Here is a 20,962-nt window from a genome sequence, read left to right on the forward strand (position 1 = left end):
TATGTTTAGATAGAAAAAGAGGAGACTGAGAGGAAGTAAAGGTAAAGGTACCCCTGATTGTTAGGTCCAGTTGTGGACGACTCTGGGGTTGTGGTGCTCATCTCGCTCTATAGGCCGAGGGAGCTGACGTTTGTCTGCAGACAGTTTTTCCGGGTCATGTGGCCAGCATGACTAAGCCGCTTCTGGCGAACCAGAGCAGCGCATGGAAACACCGTTCACCTTCCCGCCAGAGTGGTACCTATTTATCTACTTGCACTTTGATGTGCTTTTGAACTGCTAGGTGGGCAGGAGCAGGGACCGAGCAACGGGAGCTCACCCCGTCGCAGGGATTTGATCCGCCAATCTTCTGATCGGCAAGCCCCAGGCTCAGTGGTTTAGACCACAGCACCACCCGTGTCCCTGAGAGGAGATGTTGTTGTTTAGTCGTTTAGTCGTGTCCGACTCTTCGTGACCCCATGGACCAGAGAACGCCAGGCACAACTGTCCTCCACTGCCTCCCGCAGTTTGGTCAAACTCATGTTTGTAGCTTCGAGAACACCATCCAACCATCTCGTCCTCTGTCGTCCCCTTCTCCTTGTGCCCTCCATCTTTCCCAACATCAGGGTCTTTTCCAGGGCGTCTTCTCTTCTCATGAGGTGGCCAAAGTATTGGAGCCTCAGCTTCAGGATCTGTCCGTCCAGTGAGCACTCAGGGCTGATTTCCTTAAGAATGGATACGTTTGATCTTGCAGTCCATGGGACTCTCAAGAGTCTCCTCCAGCACCATAATTCAAAAGCATCCATTCTTCGGCGATCAGCCTTCTTTATGGTCCAGCTCTCACTTCCATACATCACTACTGGGAAAACCATAGCTTTTACTATACGGGCCTTGGTTGGCAAGGTGATGTCTCTGCTTTTTAAGATGCTGTCTAGGTTTGTCATTGCTTTTCTCCCTGAGAGGAGATAGGCATCTTCAAATATCTGCAAGACTGTCACATGGAAGAGGGAACATGCTTGTGTTTGGGGTTTTTTTGCTCTGGAGGCTAGGATCCGGACCAATGGATTCAAGTTACAAGAAAGGAGATTGACCAAATATCAGGAAGAACTTTTTGACAGCAAGAGGTGCTCAGCAATGGAACAGACTCCCAAAGGTGGCAGACTCTCCTTCTCTGGAAGTTTCCCCGCAGAGACCTGTCAGGGAGTCTTGAGCTGTGATTCCTGAATTTCAGGGAGTTCAACTGGATGAGCCTTTAGATTCCTTACAACCTTACAGTTCTATGATTCTATGAACCCTTATATATAGTTTGGGTGCTTGCAGCTGAACAGCCCAATTCTGGGCATGTTTACTGGGAAGTAAGCCCCACTGGGTATCCAGGACTGAAACCATTTAACAAGGGAACTTACCGTATTTTTCACTCTATAAGATGCACCAGACCACAAGACGCACCTAGTTTTTGGAGGAAGAAAAATATTCTGAATCTCAGAAGCCAGAACAGCAAGAGGGATCGCTGTGCAGTGAAAGCAGCAATCCCTTTTGCTGTTCTGGCTTCTGGGATAGCTGCGCAGTCTGCACTCATTCCATAAGACACACACACATTTCCCCTTACTTTTTAGGAGGGAAAAAGTGAGTCTTATAGAGCAAAAAATACGGAGTAGATGTATAGGATCACACTGCTAGCATCATGTATAGGGCGCTTCCAGATGACCTGTTTATTTGAGTGCATCAAAGCAAGTACAGTGGTACCTCGGGTTACAAACGCTTCAGGTTACAGACTCCGCTAACTTGAAAGTAGTACCCTGGGTTAAGAACTTTACTTCAGGATGAGAACAGAAATTGTGTGGCGGCAGCAGGAGGCCCCATTAGCTAAAGTGGTACCTCTGGTTAAGAACAGTTTCAGGTTAAGAACAGACCTCTGCAACGTATTAAGTTCTCCCAGCATCACCACTCCCCAGCATATTTCTTGCCAATGTGAGATCTCTTGCCAACAAGATGGATGAATTGAGGTTGCAGGCAGCAAAGAACAGCCTTGTAAAAGATTGCTGCGTTTTATTTGTCATTGAGACATGGCTTCAACCGTCCATACCGGACACAGCTATTCAGTTGGAAGGCTGGGTGGTACATCGTCATGACCGAGGCATGGACTTCGGAAAAACCAGAGGAGGGGGGCTGTGCGTATATGTGAACAAATGCTGGTCCAATAATTCTAAGACTGTGGGCAGTCACTGTTCACCGGATTTGGAATATGTGGCTGTTAAATGTAGACCAGCCTATCTCCCTAGGGAGTTTACAGCTGTTATGTTAACTGGTGTGTACGTGCCACCAGATGCCAATGCCAACTTGGCTTTGGGATGCCTGCAGAGCCTTATCAGCAGCCAGCAAGACAAGTATCCTGAAGCTGTGCACATCATTGCGGGAGACTTCAACCATGTAGAACTTAAAACAGTGCTCCCAACGCTCTATCAGCATGTGAAATGTCCCACAAGAGGGGACAAGACACTAGATAAAGTTTATTCGAATGTAAATCACGGCTATAGGGCTTTACAGCTGCCACACTTGGGCCAGTCCGACCATATGTCTTTGTTCCTGGTACCAGCATATATCCCACTCAGGAAACGGGCTCCCACAATATTAAAATCTGTTAAAATCTGGCCTGAAGGTGCTATTCACCAGCTGCAGGACTGTTTTGAGAGAACTAATTGGGATATTTTCGATCGTTCAGACCTGGAGGAGCACACGGCGGCAGTTCTGTGCTATATCAATCACTGCACAGACACTGTCACAGTAAACAAATCCATCCGGTTTTATCCCAATCAGAAACCCTGGATGAATAGAGAGGTCCAGGGCCTGTTGCGGGAAAGGAACAGGGCTTTCAGGTCAGGCGAGGTGCAGCTTTACAGTGTGGCAAGAGCAAACTTGAAGAGGGGTATTCGACAGGCAAAACGGGATTATAGGCTGAGGATTGAGGACAATTTAAGGAGCAACAACACAAGACAGATGTGGCAGGGGATTCAGCACATTACCAACTACAAACCTAACCTTGGTGCTGTCGACGGTGACCCATTGCTGGCGGAGGAGCTTAACCTCTTCTTTGCTCGCTTCGAGAAGGAGCCACCTGAGACGCCGGTATTACAGCCACCAGCCCATAGGGGCCCCTCATTCACGGTAGAGGAGCATGAGGTGAGAAAGGTATTGAGGATGGTGAATCCGAGGAAGGCGGCTGGACCTGATGGCATCACTGGAAAGGTGTTGAAGGGCTGTGCGGATCAGCTGGCGAGGGTCTTTACTAAGATCTTCAACAAGTCCCTACACCAGTCTATTGTCCCACCCTGCCTGAAGTCGTCAACTATTGTCCCTCTGCCTAAAAAATCTACAATCAGTAGTTTGAACGACTACAGACCAGTTGCACTGACTCCAATCATCATGAAGTGTTTTGAGAAACTGATGCGCCGTCATATTATTTCCTGTCTTCCATCAACTTTTGACAACTACCAGTTTGCGTACAGGGCAAATAGATCCACAGAGGACGCTATCACCACCACTCTCCATGCTGCTCTGTCCCATCTGGAGCAGCCGGGGAGTTATGTGAGGCTGCTGTTTGTGGACTTTAGCTCAGCTTTTAACACTATCCTCCCCCATAGACTGGTGTCCAAGCTAGAGGCGATTGGACTCTCCAACTCCACCTGTCTCTGGGTTTTGGATTTTTTGTCAGAACGTTCTCAGAGGGTTAGAGTAGGGTCACATATGTCCACAGCCCTTAGCCTTAACACCGGCTCACCACAGGGTTGTGTGTTGAGTCCCCTGCTCTACGCTCTCTATACGTATGACTGTACAGCCACCTATTCCAGCAACAAAATCATCAAGTTTGCTGATGACACTACGGTGGTAGGGCTCATTTCAGGAGGGGATGAGTCCGCCTATCGGGACGAGGTGGAGCGGCTCTGTGTTTGGTGTGGAGAGAACAATCTGGCTCTTAATACGGCTAAGACCAAGGAATTAGTGGTGGATTACAGGAAAAAAAAGGCGGACATTCAGCCCTTGCATATCAATGGGGAACGGGTGGAGAGGGTGGCGGAATTCAGGTTTTTGGGAGTAACTATCGATCAGGGCATGACTTGGAGCGCAAATACCACTGCTCTGGTGAAGAAGGCCCAGCAGAGAATTTATTTCCTCAGACTTTTAAAGAAGAACAATCTGAGTGAGAGACTGCTGGTGTCCTTCTACCGAGGCTCCATAGAGAGCATTCTTACATACTGTATTTGTGCTTGGTTCTCCAGTTGTACAGCTAGGGAGAGGAAGGTGCTCCAGAAGGTCATAACCACAGCACAAAGGATTATTGGTCAACCTCTCCCATCTTTGGAAGAATTGTACGGTTCCCGTTGTCTTAGGAAAGCAAACAACATCCTGCAGGATTCATCTCACCCGGGATACAGTCTGTTTGCACTACTGCCTTCTGGCAGGAGATATAGAAACATCAAGTCAAGGACAAACAGACTGAAAAACAGTTTTTACCCGAGAGCTGTGGCCCTTTTGAATGCTGTAACTCGATAGTGTGACCTGGGAGATTGATGGGTGTGGGTGTGGCTGGAATGTGGTTTGTTGGTTGTTGTTGTTGTTTTGCTTTTGTTGTTTTTAAGGGATGGCATCCAATTTCGTTGCACTTGTGCAATGTTGCACGTGTGTAATGACAATAAAGAATCTATCTATCTATCTTAACCAGAGGTACCACTGTATTATCCTACACCAGGGGTCAGCAAACTTTTTCAGCAGAGGGCCGGTCCACTATCCCTCAGACCTTGTGGGGGGCCGGACTATATTTTGAACAAAAATAATGAACGAATTCCTATGCCCCACAAATAACCCAGAGATGCATTTCAAATAAAAGCACACATTCTGTTCATGTAAAAACACCAGGCAGGACCCACAAATAACCCAGAGATGCATTTTAAATAAAAGGACACACTCTACTCATGTAAAAACATGCTGATTCCTGGACCATCCGTGGGCCAGATTGAGAAGGCAATTGGGCCGGATCCAGCCCCTGGGCCTTAGGTTGCCTACCCATGTCCTACACTTTCCAGTGCATTCTCTCCTTTCTTCTTCCTTATCACAAAGCGTCTGATCTTCTGGGAAAGCAGGCTTGTGGTGTAAGAGTCCCTATCAAGTGTAATGGTGCAACCTGAATTTGCTGATTATGTGATTGAACCCCACTCGAAAACAGCAGCAGTCTGGATGCGCTGAGTTCACTGCCTGAGTGCCACTCCATACATACGGTCTGCTGATAAGGTGGGCAGGACCTCATCACAACACTCCTTTCACCTCCTTGGGGAGTCCCACCTCTTATTTCAAGGGCCACAGATCTAAGGTTATAGCGGATTGCAATCTAAATGAGTCAGCAATGTGGTGCTATTGCATTGGAGTGGAGAGAAGGCAAAGGCTTTTTTCTTTTTTGGATTTTGGTTTGACAAAAGCAGGAATGTGGTGATACAGGGCAGGGGCCACTGGCACCGCTATCGTGCAAGTTTAAATTTGTGCCCACATTTCAAGAATGATTCAGAGAAGAAGTGAGACGGCGTAGGGTTTCGAATGAATGATGAATGAGGAACTGCCAAAGGAGCTGGACATGAATAGCTCAGGGAAAAGAAGATTAAGGGGAAACTCGTGAAAGTGGCTTCAAATATCTAAGAGAGATGTCATGAAGAGGGAGAATGACTGACTGCTTATCAGCGCCCCGTCGGGAAAGGATAAGGACTGGTTGCAGCAAAGGCAGGCGTGGCTTGGATCTCTGAAAATGTTTCCTGATTGCAAGAACCTATGGGTGACAGAGCAAGCTGCAGAACTGGGGTAGATTAAGTCTGAGGAGCTTTGTGATTTGCACTGGACGACCATTGACTGTTAAAAACCTCCTCTGCTCCCTCTGAGTAACCAGCTGAGCTGCTTGCTGCTGGAAAGGAAGTGAGCGGTCAGTGTCTGGACCGTGTGGAATCTGTGGAAGGACTCTGTGCATCAGCTGAAAGAGGAGGCCAAGGAGAGAGGGGTAGGAACCAGAGCAAGGCTGCACAGAGGACAGGATGGCTGGGTGAAGGGGGACTGGCAAACTGGAAGAAAGATGGTTAGACGAGATAGTCAAGGAAAAGAGGGAAAGGATGAGAGTGGGGGAAAACACTTAGTATCTAGTAGCTGTGCAAGAGATGCAGGCAGGCAAAGGTAATGAGTTTGAGACCCAGGAAGCAATGGGACTGTAGAGTTGGAAAGGGGCCCTAGCGATCATCTAGTCCAACCCCCTGCAATGCAGGAATCTTAACTAAAGCTGAAAAAAACTGCAAGGAAGGAGCATCCACTACCTTCCAAGGGAGTCTGTTCCAGTGTTGAAAAGGGGGGATTAAGCAGCTTTTTAGCTACAAGTCTCTAGTACTGTACTGCTGAGCCGAACTGTATTGCTTTTTCTGTGGCATATTATAGAGGGCCTTTTCCCGAAGTGTGGAATCTGCTGCCACCTGCTGGCAGAAGAGCTGCAGTGCCACACAAACAGTGGTCAGTGCCTGGCTTCATGAGTGGCAAAGTGGAGGGAATCAACTTTGGTTGCTGCCTCCTATACTCCAGCCAGACACTGGTCATGTGAAGGAGCAACTAGTGTCCCCCACCCTCCCTGCTTGGGCTCAAACCCACCTGCGAGCTGCATTCTTTGATCTTTGAAACTGTTCCCCCTAACCTCAGATGTGTGGCATCTGGCTATAGCGGGGTGATCACTGATGATGGACCAGCACTCTGCACATGCTCATTTGGGTGAATAGAGACAAAGGGTTTCTTTTTTTTCAGCACAGCTATCTGCTAACTCAGCATTGCCAAACTGATTGCTTTTTAATCACCCTTCGCTGCTGTTGTAATCCCTTGCATACTTTCCAGCTAGAACCAAATTGTTGCTATCTGTTATTTCTTTACAGGTAGGTAGCCGTGTTGGTCTGCTGTAGTAAAAAAAAATAGAAAAAAATTCCTTCCAGTAGCACCTTAGAGACCAACTAAGTTTGTTATTGGTATGAGCTTTCGTGTATCTGAAGAAGTGTGCGTGCACACGAAAGCTCATACCAACAACAGACTTAGTTGGTCTCTAAGGTGCTACTGGAAGGAATATTTTTATTTTGTTATTTCTTTGCATTTCATTCCCCTCTGGCTCTGTTGTTTGCAACTTCAATTGTTTGTTTGCTTATGTTTATTTAAATATTTTACTGTACACTGCCCTGTGATCTTCAGATAAAGAGTGGTATATACATTTAATTAGTATTAGTCGTCATAATAGTAGTCGTAGTAGTAGTAATGGTTATAACCACACTCTAGGCTCTAGGGCTGAACTTGGTGGGACGTGGGTGGCACTGTGGGTTAAACCACAGAGCCTAGGACTTGCCAATCAGAAGGTCAGCGGTTCGAATCCCCGCGACGGGGTGAGCTCCCGTTGCTCGGTCCCTGCTCCTGCCAACCTAGCAGTTTGAAAGCACGTCAAAGTGCAAGTAGATAAATAGGTACCACTCCAGTGGGAAGGTAAACGGCATTTCCGTGCGCTGCTCTGGTTTGCCAGAAGCGGCTTAGTCCTGCTGGCCACATGACCCGGAAGCTGTATGCCGGCTCCCTCGGCCAATAAAGCGAGATGAGGGCCGCAACCCCAGAGTCAGTCACGACTGGACCTAAGGGGCCCTTTACGTTTAGGGCTGAACTTGGCTGGGGACTGCAGTTGCCAGCCCCTACTCTAAACCCTGTTCTCCAAGGCATCGTTTCCAAGAACAATGATGGGTTGTGAAAGACGCTGGCCCAAGAACAGCTTGACTTTTGTAGTACACGTGCAAAATATGTAGACGCAGATCAGCAAATATGTGCTGAATGCACTGCTAAATGTATTTAGTGGAAATGGATGAAACTGCCCCAGTGGAAATGGTCATAGGAAATGGATGGGACAATCCCTTTTAAAATAAAAGCAGTGCTGGGCTTCAGACCTCCCAGCAAAATTGCATGTTCCCTCCTGATGCTGTTGGACTGCATTTCCTATCAGCCCTGGCTGGTAAGGTCAAAGGTCAGGGCTGATGGGCGATGCAGACCAGCAACATTGCCCACTCCTGCTGCTGCAAATCATCAAAAGCACTCTTAAGTTAACCACCTCCTGTTTTTTTTCCAGACTATGTGCCAGAACGGAGCCTGGGGAAGGTGCAGGTGACTACAGACCCCCCCTCCAAAGCCCCTTCCTAACCTTTCTTTCTCCCGGTGTCTCCCCTTCTTCCAGCCGCTCCAACCTGAACGCCAAGACCCACGACAACTTGAAGCTGAACTGTGACACCACAGACTTCACAGCAGCCATCATCTGCATCCCCACCCCTCCTGCCAACACGCCGGATGAGAGCCAGCCCCCGTCTCCCGGAGGCCCTGGCGGACCCCTGCGCAACTCCAGCCTGTCCACCCCCTACATACTGCACGAGACGGTCAAGATCTCCTCCTTGTAAGGGGAGACTGGGGCGGGGCGGGGTACTTGTCCCGACTCCCTCCTCTGCCCAGAGTGGCTGCTGGCTGCCTGGGTCCTGCTTACGAGCCGGGGACGGGGTCCTCTGCCCGTGCCTCCCACCCCGCCCGTCGAACTGCAAGCTGGAGGAGGGCAGCAGGGGGCGTGTGTCGCGCAGTCCTTTCCTCAGAGGCGATATCGTTGGCCACCAACAGGGGGAGCTGGCGCACGAGGGGGAGTTCCGATGCCCGCCCAGCTCCCCCTCTACAATCAAAGCCATATAGGAGGGGAGGTGGGTCCCCGATGCTATGCAACCGCAAAGGGGTGGAGCGATGCGGGGGGGACTGGGTTCCGATAGGTGGACCTCAGTGGTAATAGGGAACATATCCGGAAGACTTTTCCCCACACTATACCAAACCTATTACTCCTTAGGTTGGGATCAGGCGGAGTCAAAATCCCTGGTTTGACTCTGAGAGGGGTTTGGGGGCATTGCAGCAGCAGGGAGAGGGAGCAGGGGCTGCTGGATCCTACCTTTGGCTGTGGAGGGCAGGGGTCTTAATAGTGGGACTGCAAGATTGTTGGGTGAGGGAGGTCAAGAGTGGGGGGGTGTCATGGATGCCCATCTGCAGATGGAAAGGCGAGCTCTGAGGATCGAGGCTCTTTGATTCTGGTCCTAAGCATGATCAGAGTTGGGGGGGGTGTATTGCCTAGTGGTTAGAGCAAGGGATTCTGGAGTTTGTTCCAGCTAAAGATGAGGAAGCCTTTGGGGGAAAGGGATGGAAATAGAACCGGCTAAGCTTCCTACCAGTTCCCACCCCCAATCTTCTGCCTCTCCTGGCTGAGCCATTTCTGGGACGGACGGAGCCTTAGAAGCCCCTGTCTCCCTGTCTATCTCTCTGCCTTTTTTTCTCTCTGCCCTCCTCCCGATACCTGTTCTGTAACTTGGAAACTGCACTTTAAAAAAAGAAAAAAAGTCTATTGCACCAAAACACGACACCTCATGGGAATCTCATGTATCATTCTCCCGACACCCCCCCACAGCCCTGCACCCCACTGCGTAGCATCGAGACTGTGCATGTGTATTATACCTCCGAAGAGTGGGATCCAAAGCCCACGGCTACAGAGCACCACGTGGCATGTGCAGCCGTGTCCCCCATTCCCACCCCACCCGCCTACCCTGACGGAAGATACGCTGTGAAGAACTGAACCAAACCTGCAGAGCAGGGCTGTGGTCTGTGATCCTCCTCCTCCTCCTCCGGACATTTTTAAGGTTATGATCAAGAGAGAGAAAGAGAGACTTGGCTCTTGATCCTGAAAACCTCGCACCGTTCCGTGTGCTCACCGGAGAAGGAACCGAACCTGGCAGAAAAGGAACTTGGGTGGGATGGCGGATACCGTTCTAGGTATCAAGTGAGCCACAAGTCCCGTTGCATGCATCAAGCTGGCTGGCTCTCAGCGTCCAGCAAAGGTTGCTCTCTCAACAGGATCAGCCATTTTTGTTTCGATCTGCTGGCCACTCTTTATTTTGCTCAGCGTCTTGGCTTTCTCTCTCCTGGCTACCGGTGGGGAGTCAGCATGGCCTTGGGTAGCCAGGAGTCACCCGTGAGTTAAGCTCAGAGAGGAGTAAGGTCTGGTGGCTTATGACAGAGGCCTTGTCTGGAGAAGCAGCAGCAAATGAATGAGGAAGAATGGAGCGTGAGGATGCCTGGGGAACAAAATTCCTCTGGTCAGTCTCCAGCTCTAGCAAAGTAGGGGGATCCAAGTGGATGTGTTGAAGTTAGCATCCTTCGATAGGACCACGTGAAACATAGAGCTTACTTGGGCTGTCTCTTGCCCCGGACCCCACATTCATTTTCTAACCAGAGTTTTCCTTGCAGCAATTATTAAGTACCTGTAAATCAACATCTCCCCCTGTTGGATGGTTAAAGAAATAACAGTTACTTCTGGGCACTTTAATGCGGATCAATTAACTCAAATGCACTTTTGAACAGAATCATAGTGTCTGCTAGCGGGAGCGATGAATGAATGACACGAGAAGAGGTGGAAATGTCTCATAAGTGGATTTAAGGGCTGCCGCAAAGGCACAGAAGTGTAGAGAGGAAGTGAGAAGAATCAGAACAAGGTTCCTTGAGCTGAATCAAACATTCCAGTGTCTATTTCTCTACTGAAAAAAAGTGGGGGGGGGATCCTTATACCCTAACAGAGGTTAAATTACTACTATGCACACTTAGCTGGGGTCAAGATACACTGAACAAAGTGGAACTTTTTTCCAAGCAAATTTGCATAGAATCAGGCTGGCTTCCAGTTACGTAACTGTGAATGAAATCTCTACTCCACTTTCCTTTTAAGCAAAGACACGAGGATGCATTTGTTCTGGCTGTTCGCCACTCTTTTACATCTGGAACCACATTGAATGTGTCCCAAAACACCGCAGGGGTCACTCTTGACCCCCCACAGTGTGAGATGAGATAATTATTGGATGATCAATCCGTAGTTTACAGTTCCCGTCCTCCCTGCTCAGGCTGGGGTGCTTGAGAGAGACAACATGGACAGATTTGGAGCAGAGCATAACTATTTCATTTCTCTTGAACATAAATGCTGCTCCATTTTCCCTGCTAGGTATAGCACAGAGGACAATGTCCCAAATTCCCAAACTTCCTCAATACCAAACAAGAATACTCCAACCTCTTGAAACAGATAGCAATATTCCCAGGGTTTGACATATGCAAAGGGCAAACAGCCGTCTTCCATTTAGGATAACCCAAGTCAAGAGCGGGGTGAGTGTGTGTTTGTGTGTGTGTTTCTTTGGAGCTGTTGTTCTTCCATCCCAGTCACACGCCTAAATTACTCAGTGGAATAGATCAGGTCCCCAGACTTTCTGGGTTCTAGCACAGGTAGAGTTGTTGCATCCTTGACAAATACTCTGTAGTTTTCACAGGCAGAAATCTAATAGGTGACATTTCAGCTGCACCACATATTTATGTGGGGGAAACTTTCACCTGGTGTTTCCTCCCTCACCCCACCCCCCAAAAAACCTGTTCAGGGTTCAGACCATCTTTCAGGGGGCAAGTGGCAACCCTAAATTTGGGGGGGGTGTCCATGCCCATGGCTAAGCTCCTCTAAGTGTAGGCCTTCTTATGGAGGCTTGAATCATTGCTAGATTCAATGCCCCCACCAAAAGAAGGTCCATTTGCCTTCTCTTGCTTCCAAGTTTCCCAGTGTAGGATGGGCAGCACTGTGCCATCCCAACCATTGCCAATCTGGTGCCTTCCAGATGTTTTGGACTATGACTCCCATCAGCCCCAGCCAGTGGGAGTTGTAGTCAGGGGCTGATGGGACACATCTGGACGTGTGAGATGTTGTTGGGAAAGGGAGTTCTGCCACAAGGCAAGCTGCCCAAGGTATTCTGAGTGCCATTTAGAGGCAATGCAGGCTTTATTGCAGCTGGCTAACTCCATGCCACTGTCATACTTACGTGAGCACTGCTAACGTCTGAAGCGGGCCACATGTGGAACACTGCTGTGGCTACTTTGGTGATTAGGAGCATAATCACAAGGTGCATTGTCCACTCTGCCCACTTCCAGTAGGATTCAAACATACGCTGGCAAATTCGGGCTGCACAATGAGAGTTGAATGGGAGATCCTGCACAGCAAACCCACTTCCCCAAAAGACACTACATTTTGTGATAAAGAAAGTGGCAGAAAAGTGCCCCGAAAAGTGCAGGTTAACATTTGCTTGGATGCAATGGCATCTAACCTCCCAGCAGACAAATCAGGATGGATGCTCATTAAACAGCTGTCTAATCTGGATGCTTGCTCAATAAACAGGTCTTCTGAGAGGACTGCTTGTTACAGAAGTAACTGCAATCTTCCACATATTCCCTGAGAAACAAGGGTGTGTGTGGGTGTGTGGGTGTGTGTGTGTGTGTGTGTGTGTGTGTGTGTGTGTCCTGTTCACAGAGTAGCTGTAGGACTAACCCCTGTGGGCACAAGCCAATGGGGAGCCAGTGGTAGAGTATTTGCTTTGGGTGCAGAAGGTCCGATTCAATCCCCATGGCATCTGCAGCCAGGACTGGGAGAGACCCTGGCCTGCAGCCCTGGAAGGCTGCTGACAGCCAGTGTAGACAGCAGAGGTGGATTTAAAGGAGAGCAACCAGTTTGGTCACACTGTGCATGGAGCCTTGCGGGTGCCGCTGGGGATGCTGCAACTATAATCTGGGAGAGGAGCACAAGAGGCAGGGGGTTTGCTGAATTTTGGCATCACACAAGGTGCTACTGAAATTTGAGACCAGATCTGCTACTGTAGACCGATGGGTCCCCAACTCTACCCTCTCTTTACCTCTCTCCCACAAACAGAGATACATACCGGTAATTCTGTTGTAGTCACTTATTTACACTTGGGGAAATGCCGTTTGTTCCTTTCCAGACTCAAGAAGCCAATTCACACAGGCAGATTGCCAAAGTTTGCCGGGCCAGTGGAACCACTCAAGAGTTCATTAAGGGGTGAACCACTTTTGTGAATGGCTCAAAGACATGTACACAAAGTACACTTCCCCTGTTTTTTGGGTTGTAAGCCCCTACTCACCTGTGGCAAGCCAGAACCTTCTCCCAAGTGACCAGGCAGGAGAGCCCCCCTTTTGGGTCCATGTTTTGCCAACAGTTAACCATAACTAATATTTGTGGACTTGACCAAAGCTGATTCCCCACTGAGTCCACTGCCTTCTTTCAACAGTTATGCTGTGGCAAAGGAAACATGACATGACTTATGAGCTGGGCATAAGGCTAAATAAACAAATTATTTACAGTTGCAACAGTTGCATCACTATTGCCTCTGCACACTCTGTAGACTTTCTCGACATGTCAACTTGTTCACTAACACAGGCCCAGCAAAATACTGTTTCTTCATTTCAAAATCTCAACTTTTTGTTTTGTTTTGGGGTTTTTTAAAGAAAACCCTCTCGTGAAGGGGAGAGGGTGATGGAGAAACTCCAAGCATAGACTCCACTTTTACCCCTCCTGCAGTTAGAGACTTAAACATAAGAGCAATCCTTCACCTCCTCTACCTTTTTGCAGAAAGGAGTGGGAGGGAGCCAGATTTTTCCATCAAAAAGGCAGCTCCTGCGAGCCACTTAAACAAAATGGGAAGGATGCCGTTTCCCTCCGCTCTGATCTTAAGGGTGCTGCTTGAGAGAAATGGAAGGAGCTGATTAGAACCCATCACTGACAGTTGTTCTAGATTTGATGGCCATACTAGGAACTGCTTTCCTTCAGCTGGTGCTGCACTGAGCAACTCCATCTGGTCATGTACAAGAGAGCAAAAAATATAGCCCCTCCAGTGGAGGCCCTCGAGTGTTGTGTCTGTAGGAGAATTCTAGCATGCCTGGTAATACTGCAGCAGAATCAAGTGGTAAAGCTTTATCCCAGCTGTATAACTTCATGCTGCACAGTGGGTGGTGTCTGAAGGCTCCTCCATTAAAAAAAAAGGCCTCCCTATATCTAAAGAAGTAAAATGTCTAGGAAGGGAGAAGACTAGACAGAACCCTTTGATGCAGCATCAGAAAAAGCTCATGCTATTCTAGGCTGCATCAACAGAAGTATAGTGTCTGGATCAAGGGAAGTAATAGTACCATTCTATTCTGCCTTGGTCAGACCCACACCTGGAGTACCTCTGTGTCCAGTTCTGGGCACCACAATTTAAGAAGGATGTGGACAAGCTGGAACATGTGCAGAGGAGGGCAAGCAAGATGATCCAGCGTCTGGAAACCAAGCCTTATGAGGGAGTTGGTATGTTTAGCCTGGAAAAGAGGACACTGAAAGGAGATGCGATAGCCATTTTCAAATATCTAAAGGACGGTCGCATGGAAGATGGAGCAATTATGTTTTCCTCTGCTCCAGAGGGTAGAACCAGGCCATTGTCTTCAAGTTAAAAGAAAGGAGATTCCAACTAAACATCAGGAAGAACTTTCTGATGGTACACGCTGTTTGACAGTGGAACGGATTCCCTTGGAAGGCAGTGACCTCTCCTTCACTGGAGGTTTTCCACTAGAGGGTGGGTGGCCATCTCTCATAGATGCTTTAGTTGAGATTCCTGCATTGTAGGGGTTTCGGTGACCCTCAGGTGTCCTTCCAACTCTACCATTCTTTGACCCTGACATGCTAATTTTCTGCATGAAGCCAGATTTTGTTCTTATAAGGAAGCATTCAAATATGCAAACCAAACAAAGTCATCTGCAATGTAAAGTGCTGCAGTCCAAGAAAGGCTTTACCACTCAGTTCTGTTAGTGGTAGAAATTAGGCTGAACTTGATCCCTTACCATGGACAGAGTTGTCAGGGCTGGAAATGAAGACTTCTAGTTCCCATGTTATCTGTAAATGTGCTGTGTGTGACCTTGGTCAAGTCACTTCAACTCAGGTTCCTGTTTGTGTACAAATGGGGAGAATAAAACTGACCTGAAGAGAGATTTATCTTTAAAATGTGTGAATGCAGGAGGAGAAAGTCTGGGGTGTTTGGGGGTCTTGGAGGGGTCATCACTGAGGTGCAATGAGGGAGAAGGTGCTGGAGACAAGAGATGCTTGAAGAAGGTGGATGCTACTGTAGTTTTGTGCCAATAAAGAAAATTGGATGAGAGCTCAAACAAAAGTCATGTGCTCTATTCTTATTCTAAGATTTGGAGGCGTATGAGGATTTGGAGATGGATGAGGATTTGGAGATGGATGTAACAATTTTGGGGGCCTGGGCCTACCAGTTCCATGTTTGTTAAAAATCATTTTCATGTTATTGTAAGAAATATTACATGAATATTTTTCTAACCAAGTTGGAGGGGGAAACTAGTGGACTATAATTCCTATTTATTAAAACTATGAAGGCATGGCTTAGATGGGGCCCAAGATAATTAATAAATCATCTGTGTTGGGGATTACACTGATATGAAGAAAAGTATCTGTGTAAAATTTGTAGACTGATATTAATGAGTGTAGAATTTGGGAACATTAGCATTTGATTTTGATTTTTTTAAAAGAAAAAAACCAGGAATTTTAAAAAGTAAAAATTATACACACACACAGTGTAACAGATATTTAAATATGCTGAAAAGGAGCACTCTCTCTGACAAGCAATCTGCACATGAAGAAGAATGATGGTTATGAATTCCAAGTATCAATATCTCAGTGTTCAAGAAGTGAGCTCTGAGTCCTATCACAAATTAGTCTGTTGTTTTCTGTAAACCTGGTTGACGTGGAATCCTAGAAATCTAATTAAATTAAACCCAATTAAATAAGTATGTCAAGGCTGCCTGCCACATCACGCCAAGGAATTTGCAACAGGGGTATCCGGAGCTAGAATGGAGGGCTAAAATAAAAGTATGGAAAAGTTATAACTGTTTTCAATAAACGACACAAAACGTCCATAGGTTTGCATCCAGTTGTCCAATAAAAGTCTCCCAGCCCTTTAGTTAATCAATGAAAGAGTGTGTGTGAGAGAGAGTGTGACAGATACACACACACACAGCGCCTTGCTAGATCAGGTCAAAGATCCAACTACTATTGCAAAAAACGTCTGGCCAGATGCCTTCCAGAAGGGCACAAAGCAAATACTGTCGCTCTCCCCTACCATTGTCCCCCCTGCAACTGTTGTACAGAGACACTGCTTCTTAAATGTGGGTGTTCCATTTTGCTGTCATGAGCTGTAGCCCTTTTCTCCACGAATTTGTCAATCTCCCTTTAATGCTGCCGGCCACAATCAACATCACAAATGGTGCTACCTGGGCTATAATATGCTTGTTTATTGGGTTTTCTAGTCCTATGCATGAGCTCAGAAAATGTTGCAGAAGATTCCTCCTAAGCCCACAGGTATATTAATTCCTGATCCCAAAGGGGTCGCAGCCTCAATAAGTAAGGCTTTTTGGAGCCCAAAGAGGCCAGATATATTAACAATTGTATTGCAGTAATTTAATAATTTATATAGAAAAATCTAATCGCTATAATAAATAAGTCTTTTCTGGAACACGCAGATTCCTGCCTAACTGTATGGGATAAGGCACATTAGGAACCAATCAACCAATCAGCTTTATAAGATTCTATATGCCAACCAGCTGTAGGAACTCGCGTCCAATCTATCAATTTCCGACCCTGGGAATGCTCCAAGCCAATAGGAGGTAACCGGCCACTTTCAGCCAATCACGGTTCAGGTCTGTGTCCGCCGGCGAATGAAGAAACGGAAACTACTTTCTCTAGCCTATCGGAACAAGCTATGCTGACAAGGGGAACAATACTCCCGCCTCCCTCCTTCGCTCTCGCAAAAAGGGACGGGGAGGAGGGAAAGTGGAAAGAGGCGGGACATCAACCCGACCGGCAGTGGCGCCAGCCACTCAGTGACGGGCATCCGTCACCCCCGGCCAACGAGCGCGCGGCTAGCCGCGGTTGCTACGGCCTGCCCAGGGCCCGCCTCACCTGTTGCCAGGGGGCGTGGAAACGGAAGTCGAGCTCGCCGGGGTCAGAGGCCGGCTGTGTTGATGTTGACACTAGGCCGGGCCCGCAGACGGGCCGTAGTAGTAGTAGTAGCCGCCGCCGCCGCCGGCGCCTCTTTCCGGAGACCGCGAAAGGCCCGAAAGCCTCTGAGGAGAAATTGGGGACGAGGCCGACCCGGCTGGTGTGGGCTGCTCGGGAGAAGCTCCGGCGCCTGGCGGGGAATTGACGGGCGCGCTCCCTACTGAGCGGCGGCGGCGGCGGGGGAAGCGATGCGCCGCGGTTGATCCGGCCATCCGGGCATTTGCCGCCGCCTTCCCCGCTTCCCTCAGAGAGAGCCCCCCGCTTCCCGCTCCCGGCTGCCCTCCCTCCACCTCCCCCGCGGAGCCCTCTTCATCCGGGTAACCCTGTTTCTTCGCCCTCCTCATCCGGGTAACCTGCGGGGCCCCCTTGGCCCTCGCCGTCCCCGGTGCGCGGCCCTCCGCCTCCTCTCTCCCGGGCGCCGCTTTCTCCCCCCCGCCCCGACCCTTGACCCACCTTCGCCCTGTCCGAGCCCCCCGCCCCCTCGTCGTCGGGGCAACTGTCACCCCTCGCCCCCTTGAACCTTCCTCCCCGCCGGTCTCCGGGCCCTTCCCGCCCTCGCCATGACTATCCTGCCCAAGAAGAAGGCCTGCCCGGCAGCGGGGGACGGCGATAGGGACCAGCCTGGCTCCCGAGGGGGCGGCCCGGGGGGTCCCGGGGGCCCCGGCGGCGTGGGCGGTCCGGACCCGCGAGGCTGCTCGGGCTCCGACTCGCACCCGCGAGGCCCCGGCGGAGGCGTCGGGGGAGGCGTGGGCCCCGGCGACCCGCACTCGGGGCGCGGCGGCGCCCGCCCCCGGGCCTCGCCGCCGCCTCCGCCGCCCCGCTGGGGGCTGCCCCCCGCCGGCTCCCCCCCGCCGCCCAACCCCGGAGTGGGAGCCGGCGGCGACGGGCCCGGCCTCGGGCTGCTGGACCCCGGAGTGGCCGAGGCGCGGGGCGGGGTCGGGGGCGGCTGCTGCTCCGGCCCCGGGCACAGCAAGAGGCGGCGGCGCGGAGGGTCCGGCGGCGGGCTGGGAGCCGCGGGGCCCGGGGGAGCCGGAGGCAACAGCCCCGAGCAGGATGAGGCCGGCGCCGGCTACAACAGCGAGGACGAGTACGAGACAGCGGCGGCCCGCATCGAGAGCATGGACCCGGCCACCGTGGAGCAGGTACTTCGTGGGGGTGGGGAGCGGACGGCGGGGTCTTTAACCCTGTCGGAGGCCTATGGAGCCCACGCGCTTTTGGGGGGGGTGCTTGCTGCTTGGCACCTTCGTTTCATGCTGGGCTGCACGCTTCCCTATTGCCCTACAGCCGGAGGTGTCCGGCCATCAGGAGTGCATGGTTTAATTGTTTGATTTACCTCGCGTGATGCACGCTTTTTGCGCCCTCCCACTGAAATACGTCCTAGCTATATAATGGGTACACATCAAAGCGTAGTATGTCAACTAGCCATGCTGCTCCCAGGGTTTGTTCGCAGTTGAGGGTTCCTGCAGGATCACTTGGGCTGGATTTGTTTGAAGTTATCCCTAGGAGCAGGTAAAGCAGAATCTGAAAGGCTCCCATTGAAAAGAGGGGAGCTGTCTCTCCAGTAATGTTTGGTTCTGGTATCCTTTGTAAAAAAAAGAAGTGTGCAGATTCACTGTGTTGGCAGGAATGTGACTTACATGGCATATTAAATTGTGAGGCCTCCCTTAGAAGAAAGCAGGATCCCTTTTATGTGGCGTTATTGCTGCCTAGCTGTTTAATAGAAAAAAGATCGCCCTTTGGTTGAAAGAGGGGGAGGCTTGCTCTGGCAATTGTGAGGTTTTTAACTATTACTGAAGGGTGGGACAATGTCATGGAGCCAGGTGAGACAAATAAAGGGAATGGGTGTGAGGGGAACTATTTTGCTTATCTGTGCCAATTGATGCAGAAGGGTTTCAACATCATTTGAAAAGAAAATAACATAGCACATCTGCCCCGCATAGAATATGAAGTTACCTTAGGGGACGAGAGAGAGATGGGGATCTCTCTTTGAGGAAAGGTTACAGGAAATCTTTCAGTTCAATGCTGTGAGTTAAAACAGGAACCCTTGTTTTATAGTTGTAGGTAGAAACACTGGAATGAATACTGGGTCTGGATATGGTATGGAATGCAAAAGGGAACCAAAGAATTATTCTCTGTTGGGTTACATTGCCTTTTAGCTTGTAGTTGTGACACCTGAGGTCATCTTTGAGAAGGAAGGATTGATGGGGCCTTTGTGTATATAGAAATGGCATCTTCCATCCTGTGACTCCAGACAACCTTCTGATACTAAAAATGGAAGTATTACATTCAGAAAGGGGTGGGATCTTTGCTCGAGAGAAACTTGTTTCTGTAAAGAAATTGGATTTGCTTAGCTCGAAAGTGATAGAGTAGGTGTGGAGAGGGTCCAATTTAGAAGACAACAAAAGTAGTGGCATGGGGAGTTGGTGGGTCTCTATGCTTGATTACAGTTAAGTTGTTTGTAAAGACATTTGGGAGATGAATAACTATGGGGAGAAGAGTCTGTTTTGAGAACTGGCAGACTGAGGAAATATGTGTGCTGGAAGAAATAAGGTTTTCTGCAAGAGTGGCATGCAGATACATGAAACTGACTTGTTTTAAGTCAGCCCATCCAGCCCAGTATGGTTTCCTTGGACTGGCAGTGGTTCTCTAGGGTCTTGAGCACAGGACTGACTTCTGGACTTCCTACCAGAGAACCTTTATTTGGAAAGTTGGAGGCTGGATTTGGTGCATGATCACTGAGGTTTGAGCCCCCACCCCACCCCCATGTAGGTCTGTGGCTATTCCATGCAGGTAGGTTCCTAGATCACTCCTAGTTTGGTCTCACTGTTAAGTATGGCTTAGGTCATTGTTGTCTGCAGCAAACTGTCATTTGTTGATGGCTAATATTGGGTGTTCTGATCCTGTTGGTAAACTATTATAGGAAAGGGAACCTCTTGGTCCACTCAGAAGCAGATTGTCCTTTATATTAAGCTATTGCTGTATCCCACAAGGTCATGATCCCAAGCTTGCAGGGAGGGAGGGAAGAAGGAAAATATTTCAGATGACTTTCCCTGAAAACAAGGGAATTATCTCTCAGGCCTCCTGCAGAAAAATGCTCAAGCTAGCTTGAGATAGTTACTACTGGGGTGGCTAACCTGTGATCCTTCCAGATGCTGCTGAGCTACAGCTCCCGTCTTTCCTGACCTCTGGCCTCGCTGATGGGATTTGGAATCCAACATCAGGAGGGCCACAGCGCCCCCCCCCCATTCTTTAGCAAACCTGTTCAAGCTTTCTTATCTTCAGAAAACACTTTCTACATCTTTATATTGGCCACAAAAACCCTGTGTGCTGCAGAAGATTCTGGGACATACTGTAGATTACCTTTTCAGTGTCTTCTAAACATTTTGACCTGGCAGTCCAGTCTAGAAGCGGACATTGAGTCTGCAATTAACGTGGCAACTGATCGTAGGCAGACTTGGAATAGCTAGCACCACCATCCTGGTTTTGAGGTGGGGGGGTTGATGTAAAATCCAGATGTCAAATGGTTGAAACAGAATTCTTGATGGTTTGGAATTTAGCTTAAGATTCTGCCAGATGCAGCAATAAAGTGAGTGAGAAGCCATTTCCCACTGCTATAGAGGAAAAAGGAATGCAGCTGTTTTAAATTGCAGCATGATGGATTTGGCCTGAATACTGGGCAGTGGGGAAAATCTTATATTTAAGAATAGGGCAGCTAAGCAAAATGCTTCGGAAAGCTACAGCATTTTTGTGTTCTGAAAAAGAAGCCAGATTATGTTTTCTGTTTTATTGGTAAATGTTTATGTTGCCATACCCAAATGCTCAGAGCAAGTAAATTATGTGAAAAATGTCAAATCGAAAGCTATTACAAATATTTACAGAAAATCTATGTATATGATTCAGTTAAATAATGACAAGGGCCAGCTTGGCACCTCACACCAGCTGCTTTATGTTGACAAC

The 20,962-nt window shown here is 49.0% G+C and overlaps 2 protein-coding genes and 1 long non-coding RNA gene across 5 annotated transcripts in view; 2 read left to right on the forward strand and 1 right to left on the reverse strand.

Moving 5' to 3' along the window:
• Positions 1-8,841, forward strand: part of KCND1 (potassium voltage-gated channel subfamily D member 1) — a 73,493-nt gene extending 64,652 nt beyond the window's left edge. For both annotated transcript variants that reach the window (XM_053370265.1, XM_053370263.1), the window contains exon 7: positions 8,246-8,841. In XM_053370265.1, coding sequence (XP_053226240.1) covers positions 8,246-8,462 — 217 coding nt within the window. In that variant the 3' untranslated portion in view covers positions 8,463-8,841. The remainder of the gene's footprint in view (positions 1-8,245) is intronic.
• A 20-nt stretch (positions 8,842-8,861) lies between these two features.
• Positions 8,862-17,402, reverse strand: LOC128404583 (uncharacterized). Its single transcript, XR_008328141.1, has 2 exons — positions 16,907-17,402; positions 8,862-10,369 (listed from the first exon to the last, which is right to left on the reverse strand). It is a non-coding gene; the product is annotated as an uncharacterized LOC128404583 (long non-coding RNA).
• A 620-nt stretch (positions 17,403-18,022) lies between these two features.
• The window catches only part of OTUD5 (OTU deubiquitinase 5), a 45,051-nt gene continuing 42,111 nt past the window's right edge, over positions 18,023-20,962 (forward strand). The window contains exon 1 of one of the 2 annotated variants that reach the window (XM_053370266.1): positions 18,023-18,147. In XM_053370266.1, the coding sequence (XP_053226241.1) occupies positions 18,124-18,147 (24 nt within the window). In that variant the 5' untranslated portion in view covers positions 18,023-18,123. The remainder of the gene's footprint in view (positions 18,148-20,962) is intronic. The other variant, XM_053370267.1, reaches the window with a different exon arrangement.

Source organism: Podarcis raffonei, chromosome 17, assembly GCF_027172205.1.
Source record: "Podarcis raffonei isolate rPodRaf1 chromosome 17, rPodRaf1.pri, whole genome shotgun sequence".
Taxonomy (NCBI): Eukaryota; Metazoa; Chordata; class Lepidosauria; order Squamata; family Lacertidae; genus Podarcis; species Podarcis raffonei.